Raw genomic sequence first — 22,621 nt, 5'->3', positions numbered from 1 at the left:
ACTCTAGGCTGGGGCAAGGATCCAGTTGAAATGGCAGGTACCCGGGCCAGCACGGGCAGTTAGTAAACCAGCAAGGGCTCAATAAGCCAGAGGGACCCCTCACCGACCGAAGCCTCAATATATAGGCAGCTTAGTAAGTCAGCTCCGCTTACCTCCACCCCACTAACCACTGCGCCCCCAATGTCGCCCACCGGCTCAGGGCAGACTCTGGAAGCAGCCGCCACACCAGAGGGCTAGACGTCCAGCCCCAGACTCAGGCTGAATATGGCGGGAAGGCTTCTCCGCACCGCGGCCGCAATGTCTCTCCGCCTTCAGTTCTGACAGAGCCTCTCACCGCCTCCTCGTCTGTCAGGCACTCCGCTCCAGAGATCTCACCCAGTGTCAGCCAGGTCCGTCCGGTAAGTGTGCCTCTCCGGCACAACAGCCTCATGTCTTCCGACCCCCGTTTGTTCCTCTGCAAAGCCTCGGTTCCTCCACGGCTCTCCCGATCGTTCTCCGGTCACAACTGGTGCACAGTCACTTCAGGACCATGGGTCTCGTCCCGCAGCCTGGTATCTCTGGACACTCTCAGTGATGTAGTCAGAGTGACTGGAAAGGACCTCTTCTCCGCGTGTTTCACTTTCAGGCCTCAGGTCGGGTCTCTCTCCCCGGGAAGGATAGTAAACGGCAGGGACTCCCGGGCTAAAAAATGCGCCTACCCCTGTGATCCTCCTTTTGCAGTGGATCACCGCCAATATACTCAGCCGGTATCAGGGGACTGTAATCAGGGATGATCCCAGATTTAGTTTCTCGATATTAGGGAGCGCTTCTAAAATGCGGCCATCACTGATGACTCCGCCCCCGGAAGTACCAGTTATTTTCTTAACTGTTACTAATATTTCTCGTTAATAAACTTTATTTTTTGGTCTCTTGACCATGTCTCCTATACAAACCAAGGTTGTCCTCACACTAGCAGTATTTGGTCAGTATTTAATATCAGAAAGCCAAAACCAGGAGTGGGTGATAAATGCTGAGGTACTAAATATGTTAATATAATACTTTTCCTCTAATTGTTCCACCCCTGGATTTGGCTTACAAATACTGATATAAAATACTGACCACATACTGCTAGTGTGACGGCAGCCATGTTGTTTTAGTGGTAAGGTTGTTGACGTCATTGCGTCCTGATTCTGTTCTGCAGTAACCACTGGACGCAGACTGAAGAGACAATGGCTGTAATACTAAACAGATCTATACTCATCAAGTCAGGTGTCAGAAATAATGAATTCATGATGCACATATAACAGCCTCATGAATTCACTATTTCTGACACATGTCCAGGTGAGCATAGATATGCCTTGTATGACCGCCATCGTCCCTTCACTTTGTGTAAAACAGATTACGTACACAGAAAAGAAAATGGAGGTTATACAAGGCAGTTCTCTACTCACAAGGTCAGGTGTCCTAACTAATGAGTTTTTGGACACCTAACCTGTTGAATATACATCTGTATAGCCACCATTTTCTCTTCAGTCTGCAACACTAGTCACAGACTAAGCAGAACGAAGAGATATGGAGAAAATAAAAGTATTAATTTTTTGGCCAACCTCATATCTCTATACTAAAGACACAGAAAGCTGCAGTTGTTTACTTGCTAAGTACTGGAGCTATGATGTGGCCAAAAAATTAGGTGTGCGGCGAACGGTGTGTATTGGCGGCGGCGAAAGACACAATTAAACCACACATAATTGGGGGCAAAAAACAATATTTATTTTCTTACAAACCAAACTTTAATTAACTGCGCCTGCTTGGGGTAGAGTGACGCAAATGGGGGGTGTGAAGCAGTGAGGCCTGGCTAAGTGTGGACGACACAGGTGTGGCAGGAGAAGGGGCAATTAAACTAGTGGGGTCTGGTAGTTCGGGGATGGGGCTTGACACATGAGAGGCCTGAGATGCACTGGAAGGGTGAGACAAACCTGACATTACAGACACACTGGGAGGTGAGGGGGGAGGAATACTGATAGTACGAGTTTTTTTATTTTTTTCCCTTTCTGGGATCGCCGGATTCTGGTAAGCCTCGGTGGGCTCATATGTTGTGACATGGTTGTGGTGGGTGATCTGTCAGGGTCCGGCTGCACTGTGCTTGTAGAGAATGCAGCCATGCCAGAGTCCATTGTGCTCATAGAGCGTGCAGCCATGCCAGAGTCCATAGTGCTCGTAGAGCGGAAGGCCATGCCAGAGTCCATAGTGCTCGTAGAGCGTGCAGCCATGCCAGAGTCCATAGTGCTCGTAGAGCGGAAGTCCATGCCAGAGTCCATAGTGCTCGTAGAGCGTGCAGCCATGCCAGAGTCCATAGTGCTCGTAGAGTGGAAGGCCATGCCAGGGTCCATTGTGCTCGTAGAGCGGAAGGCCATGCCTGGGTCCTGCTGCATCGTGGTGGTGGTGGAGCGGAAAGCCATGCCAGGGTCCATTGTGCTCGTACAGCGGAAGGCCATGCCTGGGTCCTGCTGCATCGTGGTGGTGGTGGAGCGGAAGGCCATGCCAGGGTCCTGCTGCTGCATCGTGGTGTCAGTGGAGGAGGTCCAAGCAGGAGCAGCGGTTGTCATGGTGGTTGCGGTGGGCTGTCCTACAGCACTTGGCATGGTGGTGGTGCTGTACTGGTGTCCGGCAGTGCTAGGAATAGAGGTGGCCGTGCAGTGGTATGCAACAGAGGTCGGCATTGAGGTTAATCGTGACAGTGAAGGCACAGGCGGATATGCCGCCACTGTCTGCTGAAAATACCGACTCTGCTGCATAGCCTGCACGTAAGCAGCATTGCAGGCCTGCATGACACTAAGCTGGAGATCAGGAGTAAGGTGTTCAGACATGCCCTGTTCAATTTGGTTAAAAAAATGATGTGCTGGCCTCTGGAGGTCGGCTTTTACTCGGTCAAGGCTTTTGGTGACCTCCTGGATACGTGTATTCATGTGGCTAATGGCAATATCCATTCGGTCACCCAAAGCTTTGAGTCCATCGTGAAAAACCAAGCTCAAGTGCAAAAACTTGGGCATGAGGTACCTGTCCGATGCCCTCTGCCGCTGCCGGGAGGAGCCCAAAAAAAAAAACGAGCAGAGGACTGGGAAAGGGGAACACCTGATGGACCAGCTTCCTGGTCTCCAGTTAGTGTGGCAGGCCCACTTGCTGCAGCGCTGCTGGATGGCTGGGACGGGTCTGTGGCTGTCTGATGAAGGACCGCTCCAGAACCTGGGCCAACAGTGCTGCTCCATGTGCTGTGAAAAAAGGAAAAAAAAATTAATACCAAAAATTTACCAAATGCCAACTCCTGTTGAATAGAAACATACAGATTATGGCAATACAACACAACCTAATGCACAGGAGAAATACTTACGTTCTCTGGGCAAGGACCGGTCTTGAAAATGCCAGAATGCGATGGTATTTGTACTTTCGGATCCTTGCTCCAGAACCACTGGGAACACGGCTCTCTTGAATCAGGTCCTTGTTTAAGCGGTCCTTCATCGAACGCCAACGTGTTTTGACTTTGAGCACTGTTGAAAAAAAAAAAAATTATGGTTAGACAATGTACTTTTGGCCGTGCTCACACAACTGTGTGTGATGAGAGAAACTCCTGAGAGTTTGTGTCATCACACACTTGTGTGAGCACGGCCAAGGTCTCTGCTGCTTCACACTCCATTGCAATACTTACAAAATGCAGTTAGGACCCGAGCCGGGGCGTTGTTCTAGCCATCCCACATCGCTTTGGCCACCTCATTCCATAGGAGCCGGATCGTCACGTTGTCCGAGTGCTGTGGAACCCGGGTGTCCCACAACGGGACTCGCTCATGGACCAGGGAGATGAGGATATCGTTGTCAATGAGGTCCTCATCCCGTTCTGGAACCTAAAACATAAATGAAGACATTAAATGTTGTATACATTAACATAAGGAAAAGAAAGAGAAAAGAGGCTGAGAAATGGCATGAATAAGGAAAGTCAAGATAAAACAGGAGTCCAGAAGAAAATTGTAAAAAAAGAGGAAAGTAAAGAAAGGAAGATTCAAGAATACTAAAGTGAGGATACAGTAAACAGTCAGCCTTGTATACTTACACGCTGCCGCCTTGACACTGGACCGTGACCACGCTGCTCCTGCCCAGCCTCTGCTGCAGTAGAAGAAGTGCTCTAAAAAAAGGAAAAAAAAAATTGTCATATGTGTAGATGTGACAGTGAAAACTTACCAATCTGAGGAGGTGAGTACTCACTTCACTGACATGTTCAACTTCAGAAGGCCCAGGACGTTACTCCTCATCAGAAGAAGACATTCTGATGCATGCAGAAAGAAAGAAAGGGAAGAAATTAGGACATGTAGAGGCAGAAAATAGAAAATAAAGGCATTGGCTAGGATATACTCACATTGTTCTGAGTGTAGATTCCTTCCTGTGTCTGCTCTGCTGCATCTGGAAAGCTTCTCTGTCTGCTGCGTAGTGACCTGCAACTGTCCACTTCCTCCCTTTATCACCTTGTATGTGGGGGGTGGCTAATCAGTGTCTAGACATGTCTTTCTCTGGTGTGTTCACGAACGCAAGCAAAAGCATGTGCTTGCGGCAGCATGCGTTCACATAGACAGTAATGTGTTTTTTTGCCGCATTTCTTCCGCTAACAACCGCATACATTTCTACTCTGCAAATTGACGCCTCCAAAATTACTACATGTAGCGTTTACCGCGCCAAACCGCAGACGACGAAACGAAGCATGCGTCGTCAAACGTGGCAAAACGCAATCAAACGCAGACACTTGCGTCCCTAATGTTAAATATAGGAATACACAACGCATGCGGATTATTGCGGAACAAACGCTGCAGACACAACCGCAAATGTGAAACCGGCCTAACCTATAAGGAAGAATTGCTAATGGATGATTATACAGTTATATGAAAAAGTTTGGGCACCCCTATTAATCTTAAGCTTAATGTTTTATAAAAATTGTTTTTTTTTGCCACATCTATTTCAGTTTCATATATCTAATAACTGTTGGACACAGTAATGTTTCTGCCTTGAAATAAGGTTTATTGTACTAACAGAAAATGTGCAATCTGCATTCAAACAAAATTTGACAGGTGCATAAGTATGGGCACCTCACCAGAAAAGTGACATTAATATTTAGTAGATCCTCCTTTTGCAAAAATAACAGCCTCTAGTCGCTTCCTGTAGCTTTTAATGAGTTCCTGGATCCTGGATGAAGGTATTTTTGACCATTCCTCTTAACTGAACTGGAATTGTTTTGAAAAGTTTGATGGTCGCCGAGCATGGACAGCCCTCTTCAAATGATCCCACAGATGTTCAATGATATTCAGGTCTGGGGACTGGGATGGCCATTCCAGAACAGTGTAATTGTTCCTCTGCATGAATGCCTGAGTAGATTTGGAGCTGTGTTTTGGATCATTGTCTTGCTGAAAGATCCATCCCCTGCGTAACTTCAACTTTGTCACTGATTCATTATTGTCAAGAATCTGTTGATACTGAGAGGAATGCATGTGTCCCTCAACTTTAACAAGATTCCCGGTGCCGGCATTGGCCACACAGCCCCAAAGCATGATGGAACCTCCACCAAATTTTACTGTGGGTAGCAAGTGTTTTTCTTGGAATGCTGTGTTTTTTTTGCCGCCATGCATAACGCCTTTTTGTATGACCAAACAACTCAATCTTGGTTTCATCAGTCCACAGGACCTTCTTCCAAAAAGAAATTGGCTTCTCCAAATGTGCTTTTGCATACATCAGCCGACTCTGTTTGTGGCGTGTTTGCAGAAACGGCTTCTTTCGCATCACTCTCCCATGCAGCTTCTCCTTGTGCAAAGTGCGTTGTATAGTTCACAGATGCCCAGTGACACCATCTGCAGTAAGTTGATGCTGCAGCTCTCTGGAGGTGGTCTGGGGATTGTCCTTGACTGATCTCACCATTCTTCTTCTCTGCCTTTCTGATGTTGTTCTTGGCCTGCCACTTCTGGTCTTAACAAGAACTGTACCTGTGTTCTTCCATTTCCTTACTATGTTCCTCACAGTGGAAATTGACAGGCTAAATCTCTTAGACAGCTTTTTGTATCCTTCCCCTGAACAACTATGTTGAATAATCTTTGTTTTCATATTTTCAGATCATTTGACAGTTGTTTTGAGGAGCCCATGATGCCACTCTTCAGAGGAGATTCAAACAGGAGAACAACTTGCAAGTGGCCACTTTAAGTAGCTTTTCTCATGATTGCATACACCTGGCTATGAAGTTCAAAGCTCAATGAGGTTACAAAACCATAAAAAGTGCTTTAAGTCAGTAAAAAGTAGGTAGGAGTATTTAAAACAAGAAAATGATAAGGGTGCCCATACTTATGCACCTATCAAATTTTGTTTGAATGCAGATTGCACATTTTCTGTTAGTACAATAAACCTAATTTCAAGGCAGAAACATTACTGTGTCCAACAGTTATTAGATATATGAAACTGAAACAGCTGTTGCAAAAAAATAAACAATTTTTATAAAGCATTAAGCTTAAGATTAATAGGGGTGCCCAAACTTTTTCATATAACTGTAAGTGGTTTTATAAATGGCTGCGTTAACAAGAAAGGAAACACACAAATATCAGGACAGATTGAGGTGTCCATTATTCACACACATGGCCCCCCCAAAAAAAACAAAAAACACAAAAAAAGGGAATTTTTTTTTTTTTTTTTAATAGGGGCCACAATTACACATGCTGTTCTTAACATTGTAATGGGTAGAAGTTTTGCAACTTTTTTTTTTAAAGCATATGAAAAATTTACTGATGAACCACTGCTGTTAAAAACTAATGCACTGACCAAATGCTGAGAAAAATCTGATCCAAAACTCTGATTAAAGTCAAACCGTTTTTCATGCGCATGAGAAAAATCAATGAAGTTTGAATAAGGCTTTAGTGGTGATAATTGGCAGTCATATGATGGACAGCTCAGGAGCAAACTGGAACCAATGTGCTGGAGGCGAGTATTGGTTATTCTATTAGTTTACAACATTTCTTGGCTGTTTGAAAAATAATAATAATATTTGTATACTGGACAACTCCTTAAAAGGAAAGGTCCAGGATTACATTTGTTTTTACTATAGGCATAAAAACTAAAAGGCAGGTAGTTGCCAATAGAAGTAACTACCTGCCTGTACCATGAGGTGCCAGCTCAGAGCAGTCACTGATTGCCAGCGATTGAGGTGCTTCACGTCGACAGAGCAGCAATTTTTCTGCTCTGTTGACATGGCATGACTGCTGACATCATGATGATTGACAGCCGGCTATCTGCAGTTAGGCAGTAGCAGAGCGGAAGAGAAGTCACTGCCCTGACAACGTGATGTTAACGGAAGCCACTGAATCGCTGGCAGTGGCAGAGGTAGTCAGTGTCAGCAGAGATTGTCACCAAGCACAACAGGCAGGTAAGCAACTACCTGCCTTTTAGTTCTTAGGCCCATAGTAAAAAACAAAACATAAGTAGTCCTGGATAACCCCTTTAGGGGTGTATTCCTATGGAGTAATTTTACTGACCTTTTATGAGTGGAAATTTGACAAAATCATAAAAAAAACTGGAGTTTCCACTCGAAACAATTCGTCCAAAAAAAAAAAAAAAACTCCACGTGAACAAACTCTTAAGGGATTTTTTGCAATTAGAAAATTGAATTCTCAAATACTCTTTGAAATCAGAGAAATCATTCACAACGATCATCAATCAGCCAGAGATTATTTACAAACGTCTGTCCATGAAGGACCCAGGAAAACCTGCATTACACAGAGAGCTCATTAATTTCACCATGCAATACCCTCTTCCCCCAGCAGTGGTGCTGCAGCAGAATTAAACACTTCTTATCGAGCTCCCCTGCAGATTAAAGATAATCACTCATACCCGTGATCAAGTTATTTTTGGGGAAGCAAATCTAAAGATCGCCCAAGGCACACAACATTTTTCCAATGGCAAACATCAAAGATCTGGTAGTATTGAATATAACAAGTACGCTCTTAATTCTATGTCCTGACCTGGTGAAAATGTCTACTCTTTGGTGGCCCTTTCACAAGCAAACATTACTTTTTCAGAGTTTCACTTTAGGATAAATTGGGCTAAACTTGCTTATTCAGATGCCCCGACTGTGGTTGCAATAAAAAAATATTTTCCATTTGAAAGGCATTTGATGAAAGCCTCTGCGGGTGTGAGTATAGCTTCTCAGCCCCCGCCGATGACACACAGCTGCAGTAGGGATCGCGGGTTCTCTGTTCCGAACCTGTAATGAATTCAACATTAAAAATCACAAAGCCCGCAGATCTGACTTTGCTGACTTGTGAAAGATGAGAAGCGCTTTGCCTCCCTGAGCGTGGGCACTCAGAGCGCTCGCTTTCTTTTTTTTTTTGCAAGACTCCATTTAAATATGGTCTTAAAAAGTCTCTTTGCTCGCCCAGATACAACCCAGAGGGAAAGAAGGAGGGTTTACTCTGTAAAATGTACATCAGGAGATATTGAAAAGCATATAGCAATATAAAGTGCACATTTCTGTCATCGTATATGTGGAAAAAAAAAATACTGGATATGGTTGTCAAAATTTTCTAAAATTTTTTCTCCAATGTGCATCCAAAGGACTCTAGTAGCTCATCACAGGCTGGTACTCCTTCATTGAGTGCATTACTGGGGTCCTGGTTCCCACCGGACGGTTTTCATGACCATCATTAATTTTCCTCTGAAATAGAAAAAGTTTCTGTGGATGCTGGATGAGAACTAGTATGGATACATCAATTCCGCCATTGTTTTTTGGGGGGGTTTTGCTTCCTAGTGTGGTAAAAAAAAAAAAAAAAGCTGGCGACATGATTCTTTAGGTCAGTAACGCTTATGGTGATATCCAACATGTTGGGTTTTCATTTATATAGGTGAAAATAAAATTTTGCTTGTGTCGCCATATTTGGAGAACCCTACATTTTTTATTTTTCATCAATGGAGCTGTGCGAAGGTCTTCTTTTTACATGCAGAGATGTAGTTTTTATTTATATTATTTTGGGGTATATATTACCGTTTTTTTATCACTTTCTATTGGAATTTTTAGAGGAATGGGGTAGGAAGTGAAGTGTAACAACAGGAAAATGACAATTTTGTAGTTTCAAAAAAGTTTTCCCGGCGTTTACATTATGGGCTAAATAATCTTAGATTTTGAAATATCGGACTTTTACTTGACAATACCAAAATGTGTTTATTTAATTAGTAAAAGGAGGGTTAATTAAACTTATTTTTTTCTTATTTATACTTTACTCTTTGGTTCCCTATGGGGTGTTCAACCTACGATTACTTGATCACTTGTATTATAAACTGCAATTCTTTGAGTAGTTCAGTATATAGTGCAATTACCGATCCCTTCCTAGGAGCACCAGAATGGTGACGATGTTGGCCTGCAGACACCGAGTGGGCAATAGAACTATTGCACCTTACAATTGTTCCATTTAAATGCCAATGTCAGAGACAGACTAATGTTGGGACAGGGTGTATGTGTCCAAATCTGCACAGCTGATAAAGATGAATGGCGGACAATATTCTTCAAAGATTTATTTAAAACAGGTTAATAGTCAGCATGTTTCGAGGTCATGCAGGACCTCTTCCTCAGGACAAAACCTTACTGGGTAACACATGACCTCGAAACACGTTGACTATTAACCTGTTTGAAATAAAGCTTTGAAGAATATTGTCCATCATTCATCTTTATCAGCAGCGCAGATTTGGACACAAACATCCTGTTCCACCAATATCCTCGGTCTCTGGACCCGTGTCATTAAGCGTACCTCTCCTCAATGCACCCCATATTTTTAACCAGTTAAGACCCTACTTGCGCTTTATTTGCTCTCCAGATTTTCTACTTCTAGAGACAGACTAAGGCATTTTAAAGGGTTAAACAGCAGCGATCAGAGCTAGCTCTGGTTCCTTCTGTTAGCGGAGGTGCTGGATGTATAACACAGCTGCCATCTGCTGAGTATAGAGTTGGTTCAGCTCCTGAGCTTGCTCAATACACACATTGGAAGGGGTTAAAGAGGCCAAATGAAAAAAAAAACATCAGCATAACAAATGGTACATAGCAAGAGGGGGTAAGTGGTTAAGGAGGCAAGAGGGGGCCCTGCTACTAATTCTGTATTGGGGCCCGAATATCAACTAGGCTGATTTCCTATAAAAATTGTTGCATAAAACAGCTAAGCATCATAAGAAAGTATTCGAGAAAGCTACCGTGTTCCCTTACCTGTACACGCACAGTCTCTTTTGCAGAACCAAAGCACCTACAAAGCCTCCATTGCCATTTAATATGTTTAAAGCTCCTAAGAGTCCAAAACGGAGGCATCCTGCAGCCCACCGTGCCGTGTGAAGCATTGGCGGCATATGCTGCATTTGAAACTCCAATTTCCACCCATGGAAGTTGGACTGACTGACAGAACGCCTTCCAGTGAGATCATATCTGCAGGTCGGGACAACTACCTCCTTTCTAGATGTATGTTTTGCTGGAGGGTGAGGCACTATTAGCAGGTGTGTCACTCAAACTGTATTGAGCACACAGACAATGTATAGTATTGTGGCATTGAAATGTATTGCATAGAGGATCAGCTAATCGTAGATTCAAGGTCCCCCAAAACAACTAATTAAAAAGCTAAAAAACAATAAACATAATATATAAAACCCCCAAAATATAAAACGCTTAAAATTACTCTCTCTTTCCTCCAACGTAAATAGCAAAATGTAAAAAATAGCCCAATTGGTAATGCGTCTGCGTAACTGCCTGAGCTAATGAAATATAAAAAATATTTATTAAATAAGGTGAGCACCCCCCAAAATTTGATGCAATTATACTGATGTGGAGAGTCATGCTGTTTTGTGAATTTTATTGCACACTGAATACCAGAAAAACAGCCTCACCAAGAAAAAAAACAATAGTGGGATTATTCATCATTTTACAGTTTGCTTGTTTGTTTGTTTGTTTGTTTTAATTTTGAATTATTATTATTATTATATGGCAAACGGAAAAATATAAAATAAAGTTGTAGCTCTTGGTAAAGGGCAAGAAGAAAAACAAAGAGCAAAAAAACTCTCAGGCCCTAAGAGGTTAAAGCTTGGGAGATTTATATACAGAATTTAGTGTGTCACTGATAATGACATACAAGTCTAGTATTGTAATAAGTTTTGTCAGAGGATCCAAGAATAAAGTACGTTAATTACTTCATATCTCAAGCTGTAGGTTGTAGAGCGTTAAAAGTGTAGCTCTATCCAGACAGAGGGCTTTGGCCTCGGGGTCCCTCTGTGGCGGGTTATTAAGCCATGCAGCCTTTTCCTGCCCTGTCCTACCAATATAACAGCTGTCTGTCCCTGTAGACTTCAATGTTGGAGAGGAGATTTGATCTTCTGGCAGCAAGTGACAGACAGAAGCCATTTAAATACAGATCTTAAGTCATTTTCTCTCTCCTATGTGTAAAATCGCAACTGCTTTTCAAGTACCTCTGTTCCAGAGTGACAGGGCCAAAGAGAATACAGTTGTAAGTCATGCACAGATAGAGTTTTTTTGGCAGGACGTCTATGAGAAAAACACAAGCCGCTTGTTTTCCTGTGTTGGACAATGTGATAACATCTCTAGAAACTAGATTTGTTTTTAAAGAGAAAACATTTTAAAGGGGTTAGCTTAGCTCCTAAAATAAAATGGGTCCAACTGAAAATTGCTTGTAGAAAAACAAAAAAACAAAAACACTTAAATTTAATGTTTCACTATTGTCAAAACTGAGGGTTTTTAATTAATTCTACTGCTCGTTGCCAGCTACCTCTGCAATCTATCAGCGATGCTGCTCATATTCGTCTCCCTCTAATCTATCAGTGATGCTGCTCGTTGCCGGCTCCCTCTGTAATCTATCAGCGATGCTGCTCATTGCCGGCTCCCTCTGTAATCTATCAGCGATGCTGCTCATTGCCTGCTCCGTCTGTAATCTATCAGTGATGCTGCTCGTTGCCGGCTCCCTCTGTAATCTATCAGCGATGCTGCTCATTGCCGGCTCCCTCTGTAATCTATCAGCGATGCTGCTCATTGCCGGCTCCCTCTGTAATCTATCAGCGATGCTGCTCATTGCCGGCTCCCTCTGTAATCTATCAGCGATGCTGCTCATTGCCGGCTCCGTCTGTAATCTATCAGCGATGCTGCTCATTGCCAGCTCCCTCTGTAATCTATCAGCAATGCTGCTCGTTGCCGGCTCCCTCTGTAATCTATCAGCAATGCTGCTCATTGCCAGCTCTCTCTGTAATCTATCAGCGATGCTGCTCATTGCCGGCTCCCTCTGTAATCTATCAGCGATGCTGCTCGTTGCCGGCTCCCTCTGTAATCTATCAGCGATGCTGCTCGTTGCCGGCTCCCTCTGTAATCTATCAGCGATGCTAATCGTTGCCGGCTCCCTCTGTAATCTATCAGCGATGCTGCTCATTGCCTGCTCCCTCTGTAATCTATCAGCGATGCTGCTTATTGCTGGCTCCCTCTGTAATCTATCAGCGATGCTGCTCATTGCCGGCTCCCTCTGTAATCTATCAGCGATGCTGCTCATTGCCGGCTCCCTCTGTAATCTATCAGCGATGCTGCTCATTGCCTGCTCCCTCTGTAATCTATCAGCGATGCTGCTCATTGCCTGCTCCCTCTGTAATCTATCAGCGATGCTGCTTATTGCCGGCTCCCTCTGTAATCTATCAGCGATGCTGCTCATTGCCGGCTCCCTCTGTAATCTATCAGCGATGCTGCTCGTTGCCGGCTCCCTCTGTAATCTATCAGCGATGCTGCTCATTGCCTGCTCCCTCTGTAATCTATCAGCGATGCTGCTCATTGCCTGCTCCCTCTGTAATCTATCAGCGATGCTGCTCATTGCCTGCTCCCTCTGTAATCTATCAGCGATGCTGCTTATTGCCGGCTCCCTCTGTAATCTATCAGCGATGCTGCTCATTGCCTGCTCCCTCTGTAATCTATCAGCGATGCTGCTTATTGCCGGCTCCCTCTGTAATCTATCAGCGATGCTGCTCATTGCCGGCTCCCTCTGTAATCTATCAGCGATGCTGCTCGTTGCCGGCTCCCTCTGTAATCTATCAGCGATGCTGATCGTTGCCGGCTCCCTCTGTAATCTATCAGCGATGCTGCTCATTGCCTGCTCCCTCTGTAATCTATCAGCGATGCTGCTTATTGCCGGCTCCCTCTGTAATCTATCAGCGATGCTGCTCATTGCCGGCTCCCTCTGTAATCTATCAGCGATGCTGCTCATTGCCTGCTCCCTCTGTAATCTATCAGCGATGCTGCTCATTGCCTGCTCCCTCTGTAATCTATCAGCGATGCTGCTCATTGCCTGCTCCCTCTGTAATCTATCAGCGATGCTGCTTATTGCCGGCTCCCTCTGTAATCTATCAGCGATGCTGCTCATTGCCGGCTCCCTCTGTAATCTATCAGCGATGCTGCTCATTGCCTGCTCCCTCTGTAATCTATCAGCGATGCTGCTTATTGCCGGCTCCCTCTGTAATCTATCAGCGATGCTGCTCATTGGCGGCTCCCTCTGTAATCTATCAGCGATGCTGCTCATTGCCTGCTCCCTCTGTAATCTATCAGCGATGCTGTTCGTTGCCAGCTCCCTCTGTAATCTATCAGTGATGCTGCTCATTACCGACTACCTCTGCAACCAATCACGATGAGCCTAGTGATGCTGGTCTGAACTGTCAACCATAATGAGCCCACTGTCCCTTGGCATACAATAAGGGCAGCAAAGTAGGGGTATGCTCCTGAAAACACAAAATTAGACAGCTCTTTTACTGAAGCACTCGACTTAAAAATCACAAACAATCCATTTTAGAAAGTTGCAGAAAATAGTATAAGATTAAAAAAGAAAATGCTCACTTGTTAAATTCCCCTATGCTACGGTCAGGTCCTGAAGCATAAACATGCCATACAACATTTGTGTGTCTGCTATATTTAATCTCTGGCCTCATCGGTTACATGCCAGCATCACCGCTAAGGGAAGTGATTGACTGCAGTGCTCACATAGTTAATATACACCACATAATCACTGCAGGAAAAAGTGAGCAGACAATGGCCAATGCCTCCAAAGTGGCAGAGAATTACAGAGGAGAATATAGGGTTGTTGTTTTTTTTTATTTGATCAACCCTTTCCCTGTGCTCTGTTACTTTTTTTTCTCTGTAAATCCAGTTTCAGCGGACCACATGCTAAGCATACATGTTTATGGTGGGAGTGGAGTAAAAGACGGTCGTCTGCTCAACATTTATAGAAATGTTGTGGAGAGGATGAGCTCACAAATTGCCCTTTTCTGCAGTGCAATCATTTTACAAAGAGATGGCAAGTGAAATCTATAATTATAGAAGCGAATGCCAACTATAAAACAGAACAGGAACAATCTCCCTCTCGTGAGATAATTGGTCGTAACTGGCAAATGTGAGATTTGCTTTTTTTCCATCTTTAACAAATGCTCTATTGTCTGTGTAGAAAACATCCAGACCGTGTGGTATGTGGCAAATGTGCCAAAGGCTCTGTGAGCGCTGTACTTACCCCCTCGCTCCTCTCTGATGGCCTCTTGCTAAATTTTCTATAATGGAAAGATCACAGGACGAAGCTTTATAGGACGCTCTTCTAGGATGAGGAAAAACAAGAGGTTGGAATAGGAGAATACTCCCCTTCTGGTATTGTATGGTCACAATGTCATTTTGACACTAAGGTCAGCTATGCAACAAACAAAAGGTAAAAAAGCACATGATAATATTTAGCGCAGAGAGTGAGGCATTGTCTGTAGTAACTGCCCTGTCAGAGAGAGTTACGAGTGGGTGGCAGGAAGACTATCAGCGAGACTGGCTACAAAAAGGAGCCACCTCATGGGAGCAAATATACCTGTCAGCTCCTTCCTGGAAGGAAACAGGAAGGCAGGAGCACAAATGGCAGAGAAAGTCTAAATATAACTGCACTTTTGCTTTTTCAAACAAACAAACAAAAAAAAGGCACTGTGATCCCAAATTTTGGGTTACAAAATATGAAAAACATACACAAGGTTGTGTTACAACTACAGTCCATACAACCTCTAAATTATCCAAAGCCATAAAGTAACACAGTGTCAATAGAAGTGGGGAGAACTCTAGAAGAGAGGGTCTCCGGAGTGTAGCATCACAGTGAGCACCGTACCCCGACCTGCGGCTCTGAATGACAGCAGTACAAGGGCCTAGGGTAATTTTTTTTATTTCTTCTGAATGCAGGACTCATCTGTTCATAAATTCTGATTGCACCCATACAAACTTGTACCTGCTCTCTACAATATAATAATTGGGCAGCCCATTAGTCACTGTCTTGGTTCCTGAAATGCTCCCCTACTGAATTAATAAAAGTAAGCCTTTTTCCAAAACTGCAGTAAAAAAGATTTTCGCCTCCAGAATACTTAATTTATTACTCCAACAATGAAGTCGTTCATCTCTGCTGTATAAGAGCTCAGAGCCTTTATGTTGTCTAAAAGGGTTCATCTTAATTTTGTTTTTTCCTTCCAACATACGAACAAAAGGAAATTAAAAATACTCTCATGTGAAACTTGCCATCTCTCTGACTGCTGGAAGGCTTTGCAATCAAACATTGATGGGGGGGGGGGGATGTTTGGTAAAAGCTGTATCAAGAGCATAAAGGGTAAAAAAAAACAAGATAACTTTCAGATTGCTGATGGTCTGACCTGAATGGACTGTATGAGAGTGAAAGAAATAGCAGAGCACTCTGCTCCCCAGCGCCATAGACAATGAATGGAGTGGAGGCTGGGTATTCACACCTCCACTCCATTCTGGACAGGAGCCCCGGTCTTGGGACTCCAGGATCCCATTCTGAGGATCACCAGGGTCTCCAGTAGTCTGACCCAAACCCAAATAGGCACATTGGAGGCTGTCAACTTTGGGCCAGGAGACCGACAGCCAGTCCGGGGATCCAGGCTGTGGGGATGTAGGATACCGGCCTAAGCAGTGTAGATATTCAGGAACAGAGGTTTCTCTTTAGTACAGGTGATACGGTATAATATTACAATACTACGGATAAAATGCTTCACTTTATTACATTTATAGGGTTCCTCGGTAATTATGGGACATAAAAATTGTACATTAATTGGAATCACTAGTATATTACAAATTAAATGAGATCCATGAAGAAGTTTCAGAGAAATGGTTCCTGATGTATAATGCTTCAAATCCAAGGCGACAATTGCAGTTTAATTGTGTGTCATGCTTTCAGCTCCTATCAGACATTAATTAGAGCATTAATAATCAATCCTGACAAGTAAATATAACCATAGAAGAGATTATTGGCATAAACAACCATTAAAGTGTCTGCTCACAATCTTGCCAAGATAACGGCGGTAATTTTCATTAGAGATATTACAAAAACGCTGAAGACTTGACCTAAACAACGAAGGGGATGAGGCTCTCGCTGGTTCCTGCCTTCTGGTGATCTACAGGGTCTGACAGTTTGACATCCACCACTGAAAATCAATGTTCTCCGCTTTAATATGCCATCAATATCAAAGTCCTGAAAAATAGCTAGTAACAGCCCTGTATCAATATGTTTATGGCCACATCAGATTTCAGTTTAAAGGGGTATGCACGCTCTTAATTTGCAATCCATTCTGATCTTGTAGGAGACTAGCCGCTGTGATCTTTGAAATACACAACACACACATTGATTGTTGTTCTTCCTCCCTTTTTAGCACCCAGAGAGAAACAAAAGGGCAGGGAGGACATTATACTAAAATACTGACATGTGTGGATGTGAATCAAGCTCTCATGTGAGGTAAAAGACTTGTTAGAAAGCTTGTGTCTCCTTCTCTACCCCATTTCCTCCTTCTGGTTCTCTGTCCTTCTCTCCACATAGTATAATGGGCTGTGTCACATAACACCATGGTTGACTGGTATTTCGACTTCAGATTTGAGCTGGTTTTTCAGAGTGGATGATAAGTTCAGCAGAGAAGAGTAGACAGATAAGTGGGAAATCAGATTTCTCTGATAAGATACACTACTGTTCAAAAGTTTAGGGTCACCCAGACAATTTTGTGTTTTCCAAGAAAACTCATTCTTTTATTAATCAAATGAGTTGCCAAATGAATTGAAAATCTAGTCCAGACATTGACAAAGTTCGAAAAAAAGATTTTTCATTTGAAATAATATTTTTCTCCTTCAAACTTTGCTTTTGTCAAATAATGCTCCATTTGCGGCAATTCCAGCACTGCAGACCTTTGGCATTCTAGCAGTTAATTTGCTAAGGTAATCTGGAGAAATTTCACCCCATGCTTCCAGAAGCCTCTCCCACAAGTTGGTTTGTCTTGATGGGCACTTTTTTGTACCATACGGTCAAGCTGATCCCACAACAGCTCAATGGGGTTGAGATCTGGTGACTGCGCTGGCCACTCTATTACAGATAGAATACCAGCTGCCCGCTTCTTCCCTAAATAGTTCTTTTATAATTTGGAGGTGTGCTTTAGGTCATTGTGCTGTTGTAGGATGAAATTGGCTCCAATCAAGCGCTGTCCACAGGTTATGGCATGGAGTTGCAAAATGGAGTTATAGCCTTCCTTATTCAAAATCCCTTTTACCTTGTACAAATCTCTCACGTTACCAGCACCAAAGCAACCCCAGGCCATGCTCCAGATTCTCAACTAGCTCAAAGGAAGGTCAGGTTAATAGGTTCTCTAATCAGTCAAACTGTTTTCAGCTGTGCTAACATACTTGCATAAGGGTTTTCAAGGGTATTCAAACCATTCATTAGCCTTCTTACACAGTTAGGAACCACAAAGTACCATAAGAACACTGGAGTGATGGTTGTTGGAAATGGGCCTCTATACACCTATGAAGATATTGCATTACAAACCAGACGTTTGCAGGTAGAATAGTCATTTACCACATTAACAATGTATAGAGTATATTTCTGAATTATTTAATGTTAGCTTCGTTGGAAAAAAACTGTGCTTTTCTTTAAAAAAAAAAGGAAATTTCTAAGTGAACCTAAACTTTTGAACGGTAATGTATATTACAAAGCTTCTTAGAATAGCATGTAATATTGATTTATGCAAAGTTTGTTAAAGGTTCAGTTTCATTTTAATACTAAATACAGAAAGGGAAAAAACTCCCACATCCCCTTAATATCTGTCACGGGTGTGTCAGGTGTGACACTCAGTCAACCTGGATCCAGCTGTAGAAGGTCTTTGCAATTAGCTCAAGCTCCTTCTTGAATTTTTTTTTATCTCTGTTGTGGAGCGATATCCCTCTCCCTTTAGGACCCAAAAGTTACCTCCACCTTCTGCTGCTATGTAGACACCTGGCTGAAGGTTTAAATTCATTCAGCGTCTGCAGCTGGTGGCACCTGTTCAATTTTCTGGCAGCGACACCACAGGGAGACGTAAGGTATTATACTGTGCCCATTTATATGAAAGGATTGTCTGTTAATGCAGGACGGGACAGGTCCTGGAGAGCGAGAGATGTTCTTTTGTAACAGCGCTCTTTTCTGGTAAAGAAATGAAGATTCTAAACAGGAGACCCCTATGCCCTCTAGAAACTCAGAATTACTTAATAGGGTATATAAAATGGGTTTCTAAAGTGGACAAGCTCTTTAACTCCATGGCTATATGTCAGTCTGCAGGTGCTATCAGTGCTCTTTCTTGCATTCACGCTCATTCATTTCTGAGTTTATAGTATCTACTCGTATATAGCTGCTAAGAATGGACTCATTGTATGAGCAGTAGAGCTGGGAATGCGAGTAGCTGAGTGACTATATTGCAGCTTATTTCTAGGGGTACATTGCATCAGACAGGAAAAATGGGCTTCTTTCCTAAAATAAAAAATAGCTAAGGAACATATCACTCGAATAGGTCTGACCAAAAATACTAAAACACAACCCACTGACATGAGTGGTGTCATTTCTAGAACATGTAAGGCAATTACAGCATATTCACATGGTCACATGCAAATAACATACATATCTGCAGGAACTACATTTTCTTTAAGATTTACAGATAAATGCAGAAGAAAAACTTTTCTGACATCCGTATTGGTTTATCTCTGCAAAGTGATATTCTAGTCATAAGAGAATGAAAAAAATGGTAAGATCTACAAGCCATGGTCCAAGGTTGATGCTCAAGTTTGGTCTTTCCACAATGAGCATTTGTCACCTATCAGCTGGCATATGTGGGGCTAATTCATTTATAGGGATAGTCCCATTTCAGTCCTTCATGGTTGAAACAGGAACATCCAGCTCCCACCAGTGGAGTAGGACCAACGGAAACCGTCGAAAGCGGCCGAGCTATGCCGAGCCTCCCATAGAAACTAATGGGAGATATGGAAACAATGTACATCAGCTGCTCTTCAGCTATTTCTGTAGCTCCACTTCAATAGTTAGGCCCATGATCCTCAGACTGTGGATAATGCAGGACTCCTGTCATAGTGATAGGTGATAAATGTCTGATCACTGGCCACTCAAACATAGACAGGTAATAGATGTCCAACCCCTTTAAAATGTCTCCAAGCCTAACCATAAAAAAGCCTATTTCTTCTTGACTGTCATTTTGAGAAAAAGTATCTACTCCAAACAACCAAAGCTCCCTTCGAAAAAAAAAAAAAACATTACGGTAAATGCTCAGAGGACCTTGGTTTCCTGTATCGGCTGAAGAATGTAGCGTAACAGACATCTCTACCCTGCAATTTCTTTCACTTTGAGTAAATGACAAGCTTAAATTTCACATAGTTACAGATTTGGTCTTGTGTAGGAAAGTTCCTGGAGGAGTGGGGGTGTGAGGAAAGCCTAACATTACCTTTCCTCCAATCCCCAACAACATTGCTTCCTATTAATCTCAACTCCCCACTGAGCTAAAAGTAAAATGACTTTCTAGAAGTTGGCCTTGTATAACCAACCATCTCCAACAGACACAACATATCCAGAGTTACCGCCTCTCTGCTACAAACATTCTTCCTTTGGTTATAGTCGTCACCTTGGAGTCTACTGATATTTTAGAGGTTTTCTGCGTTTTACAAGCTAACTTAGTAAATTGCATTCCCTGAGAGTGGATTTGAGGTTGCGGTGTAATTTACATGCAAATATTAATGAGTTACGGTATGTTCACAGGTAGCGGATATGCTGCACTGGGTTCCTTGAATGTAAAAAACAAAACAAAACAAAAACAAAGTAAATTGGATACAATTTTAACAACTTTCATGCACTCTTGAAGGAATACTTTCAGTGCCTAAATTGAGCTGCAGTGGATCTGAAAGCAAATCAATTCATTCTGCAGATTTTCTCAATGCATTTTACTATTTGCAATGCAGTGAAGTCTGCAACAAAATAAGCGTTCTCCATCACGTGTGGTTGTACAGTGACATGACAGTGACAGTGTTTTCTGAAGGCCCTCAGGGGTCAGTGCATGACACGGGAATTTTCTCTTTGATTGTCCTAATTCTCTGTATCATGTTTCATCCTTCATGAGAGAGAAACAAGAATGTCTTGCCCAGTGTTTCTTTAATCTCTATCCATGTAGAGATTCATGGCATTGAATCTGCATTTTTACATGGTTTACATTGTGGCAATGTCCCATCTGCAACATGTGACTACCGTAGACAATTACTGACCTCAGTAGCCCCCCAAGATAAGTGGCACAAGACCAAGTATTACTTGCATGTCGTCCCATTTTTCATAAAAATGATATTCCCATTAAACAATAATAATAATCTTTATTTTTATATAGCGCTAACATATTCCGCAGCGCTTTACAGTTTGCACACATTATCAATGGGATTGGGTTTGGTCACTGTCATTTCAACAAAATTTGCATACAAAATCTGCTTCTTTCTCCACTTATGACCGGCTTCTCCTTTCACCCGTCTCCTGTACTCATCATTCACTTTATTAAAACAAAAAAAAAAAAGAAAAAAATTACTGCAGGATCAGATTACAACGGCCTATGTACAATCTATGTAGAAGGGAAAAGCAGTGGAAGAAAGGAAGACAAATGCACAAAGGAGATGCTTTCTAGTAAGAGTTTTATTTCACTCCAATGCTGGATTCACAGCAACATTTCTCAACATTACAGTAAAATGTCCTCCATGTTGCTGCTGCTGTTCCTGGGCATGTGCTGTATAGAAACATGAGAGGAGGAATCGCTTTTGTCTGAGTTGCTGTGTATCGAAGACATCATAGCAACTTCCAGAAACCATCCTTTTTTCAACCCTGAATTTACTAAAATGTTAGTGTGTGCCATTCTACTTCAATATCCCCATCTGTAGCCTTCCTGCTAACACTCTGGCACCTCTCCGGTCCGTCATTTACTCCGCTGCCCGAATAATCCACCTCTCTCCACGCTACTCCTCCGATTCTCCCCTCTGAAAATCTTTTCATTACCTCCCAATTCCCCAACATATCCGGTACAAACTAATAACACTGACCTACAAAGCCATCCAAAATATGTCTCCTGCATATATAGTATCTACAAACTAATCTCCCGTTATCTCCTAACACAATTTCCACTCCTCCCAAGACATTTTTCTCTCCTCCACACTCAAATCGTCACCCAAACTTCTCCCGAGTGTCCCTCAACCTCTGGAATTTTGTGCCCCAACACATCAGATTATCAACGACATTCAGAATTTTCAGATGGCACTTGAAAACCCATCTCTTCAAGAAAGCCTGTAGTGTTCCCCTGCCACCTCACCACTACCGGAGCTGACACAATCCCCCCCCCCCCCTAAACTTATTGTCTCCTTCCCCCTTATACCGTAAGCCAGTCTCTCCTCTCTTTACTAGCTGGTCACTGTTAGCTGTGTATATACCAATAACACAGGTTGCATGGAGGAGGGGGAACAACTAAAAATGGAATACATGTGCGTCCCAACCAAATAGGTTTCATTACCAAGTACAAGCAAAAAGTGTGTGTTTTTTTATGCTAAATCCACCATGTAAAAAAGAGGGAATTATGTAATCATTTTCTTTACAAGATTAATTAAATAAATACTATCTATTTAAAGAAAATCCCTGTGAAGTTAAAGGCAGAGGCTTCTCGTGAGCAGCGGGAGCTTCCTCCATGCCTGGCAGGAGTCAGAGTGCTGTATAAAAGTACTCCCAGCAGCTGGCTGTGATACTGTGTAATTCTGCCAATTCATGGCTAAAAGCTGAATTTCTAATAGCGCAAGTTGCCGTCCAGAGCATGGCAGCCTACCTGTGTCACATCAGAGCAGGACGCAGTTGACAATAGTCAGATACCCTCAAGGCAATCCTATTAATGTCTACAATACAGAACACCATAAAGGTTTTGCTCCGCAGGTAGGGAAGCTGCAGACTGATGGAAATTCAGCCAAGAACGGCCCATCTCTATTGTGACTGTCAACTTGGGGAGGAAAGCCAGGAAAACGGTACAAGTGATTTACTGATGTAAAAGCGAGACAGACGCTGGAAAAAAGGAAATCATAAAGTCAACGCCCAATGCAGTTCACACGGTTATAAACAGAGCACATGGGGAACCTAGGACCACCATTAAAGCTCCCACAGTGCACAAAAATATTTTAGATGTCTTAAAAAAAAAAAAAAAAAAAAAAAAAAAGCAGCTGCGATATGGATAT

At 42.8% G+C, this 22,621-nt stretch overlaps 1 protein-coding gene across 4 annotated transcripts in view; it reads right to left on the bottom strand.

Moving 5' to 3' along the window:
• Window positions 1-22,621, bottom strand: part of GPSM1 (G protein signaling modulator 1) — a 347,209-nt gene that overhangs the window by 253,337 nt on the left and 71,251 nt on the right. The window contains exon 2 of one of the 4 annotated variants that reach the window (XM_077284463.1): window positions 14,562-14,642. The exons of the other annotated variants lie outside the window; for them this stretch is intronic. Coding sequence (XP_077140578.1) covers window positions 14,562-14,642 — 81 coding nt within the window. The remainder of the gene's footprint in view (window positions 1-14,561; window positions 14,643-22,621) is intronic. 4 annotated transcript variants of the gene reach the window in all.

This window comes from Ranitomeya variabilis, chromosome 2 (assembly GCF_051348905.1).
Source record: "Ranitomeya variabilis isolate aRanVar5 chromosome 2, aRanVar5.hap1, whole genome shotgun sequence".
NCBI classification, from domain to species: Eukaryota; Metazoa; Chordata; class Amphibia; order Anura; family Dendrobatidae; genus Ranitomeya; species Ranitomeya variabilis.
The sequence above is the reverse complement of the archived record's forward strand: the minus strand, read 5'-3'. Positions and strand labels throughout refer to the sequence as shown.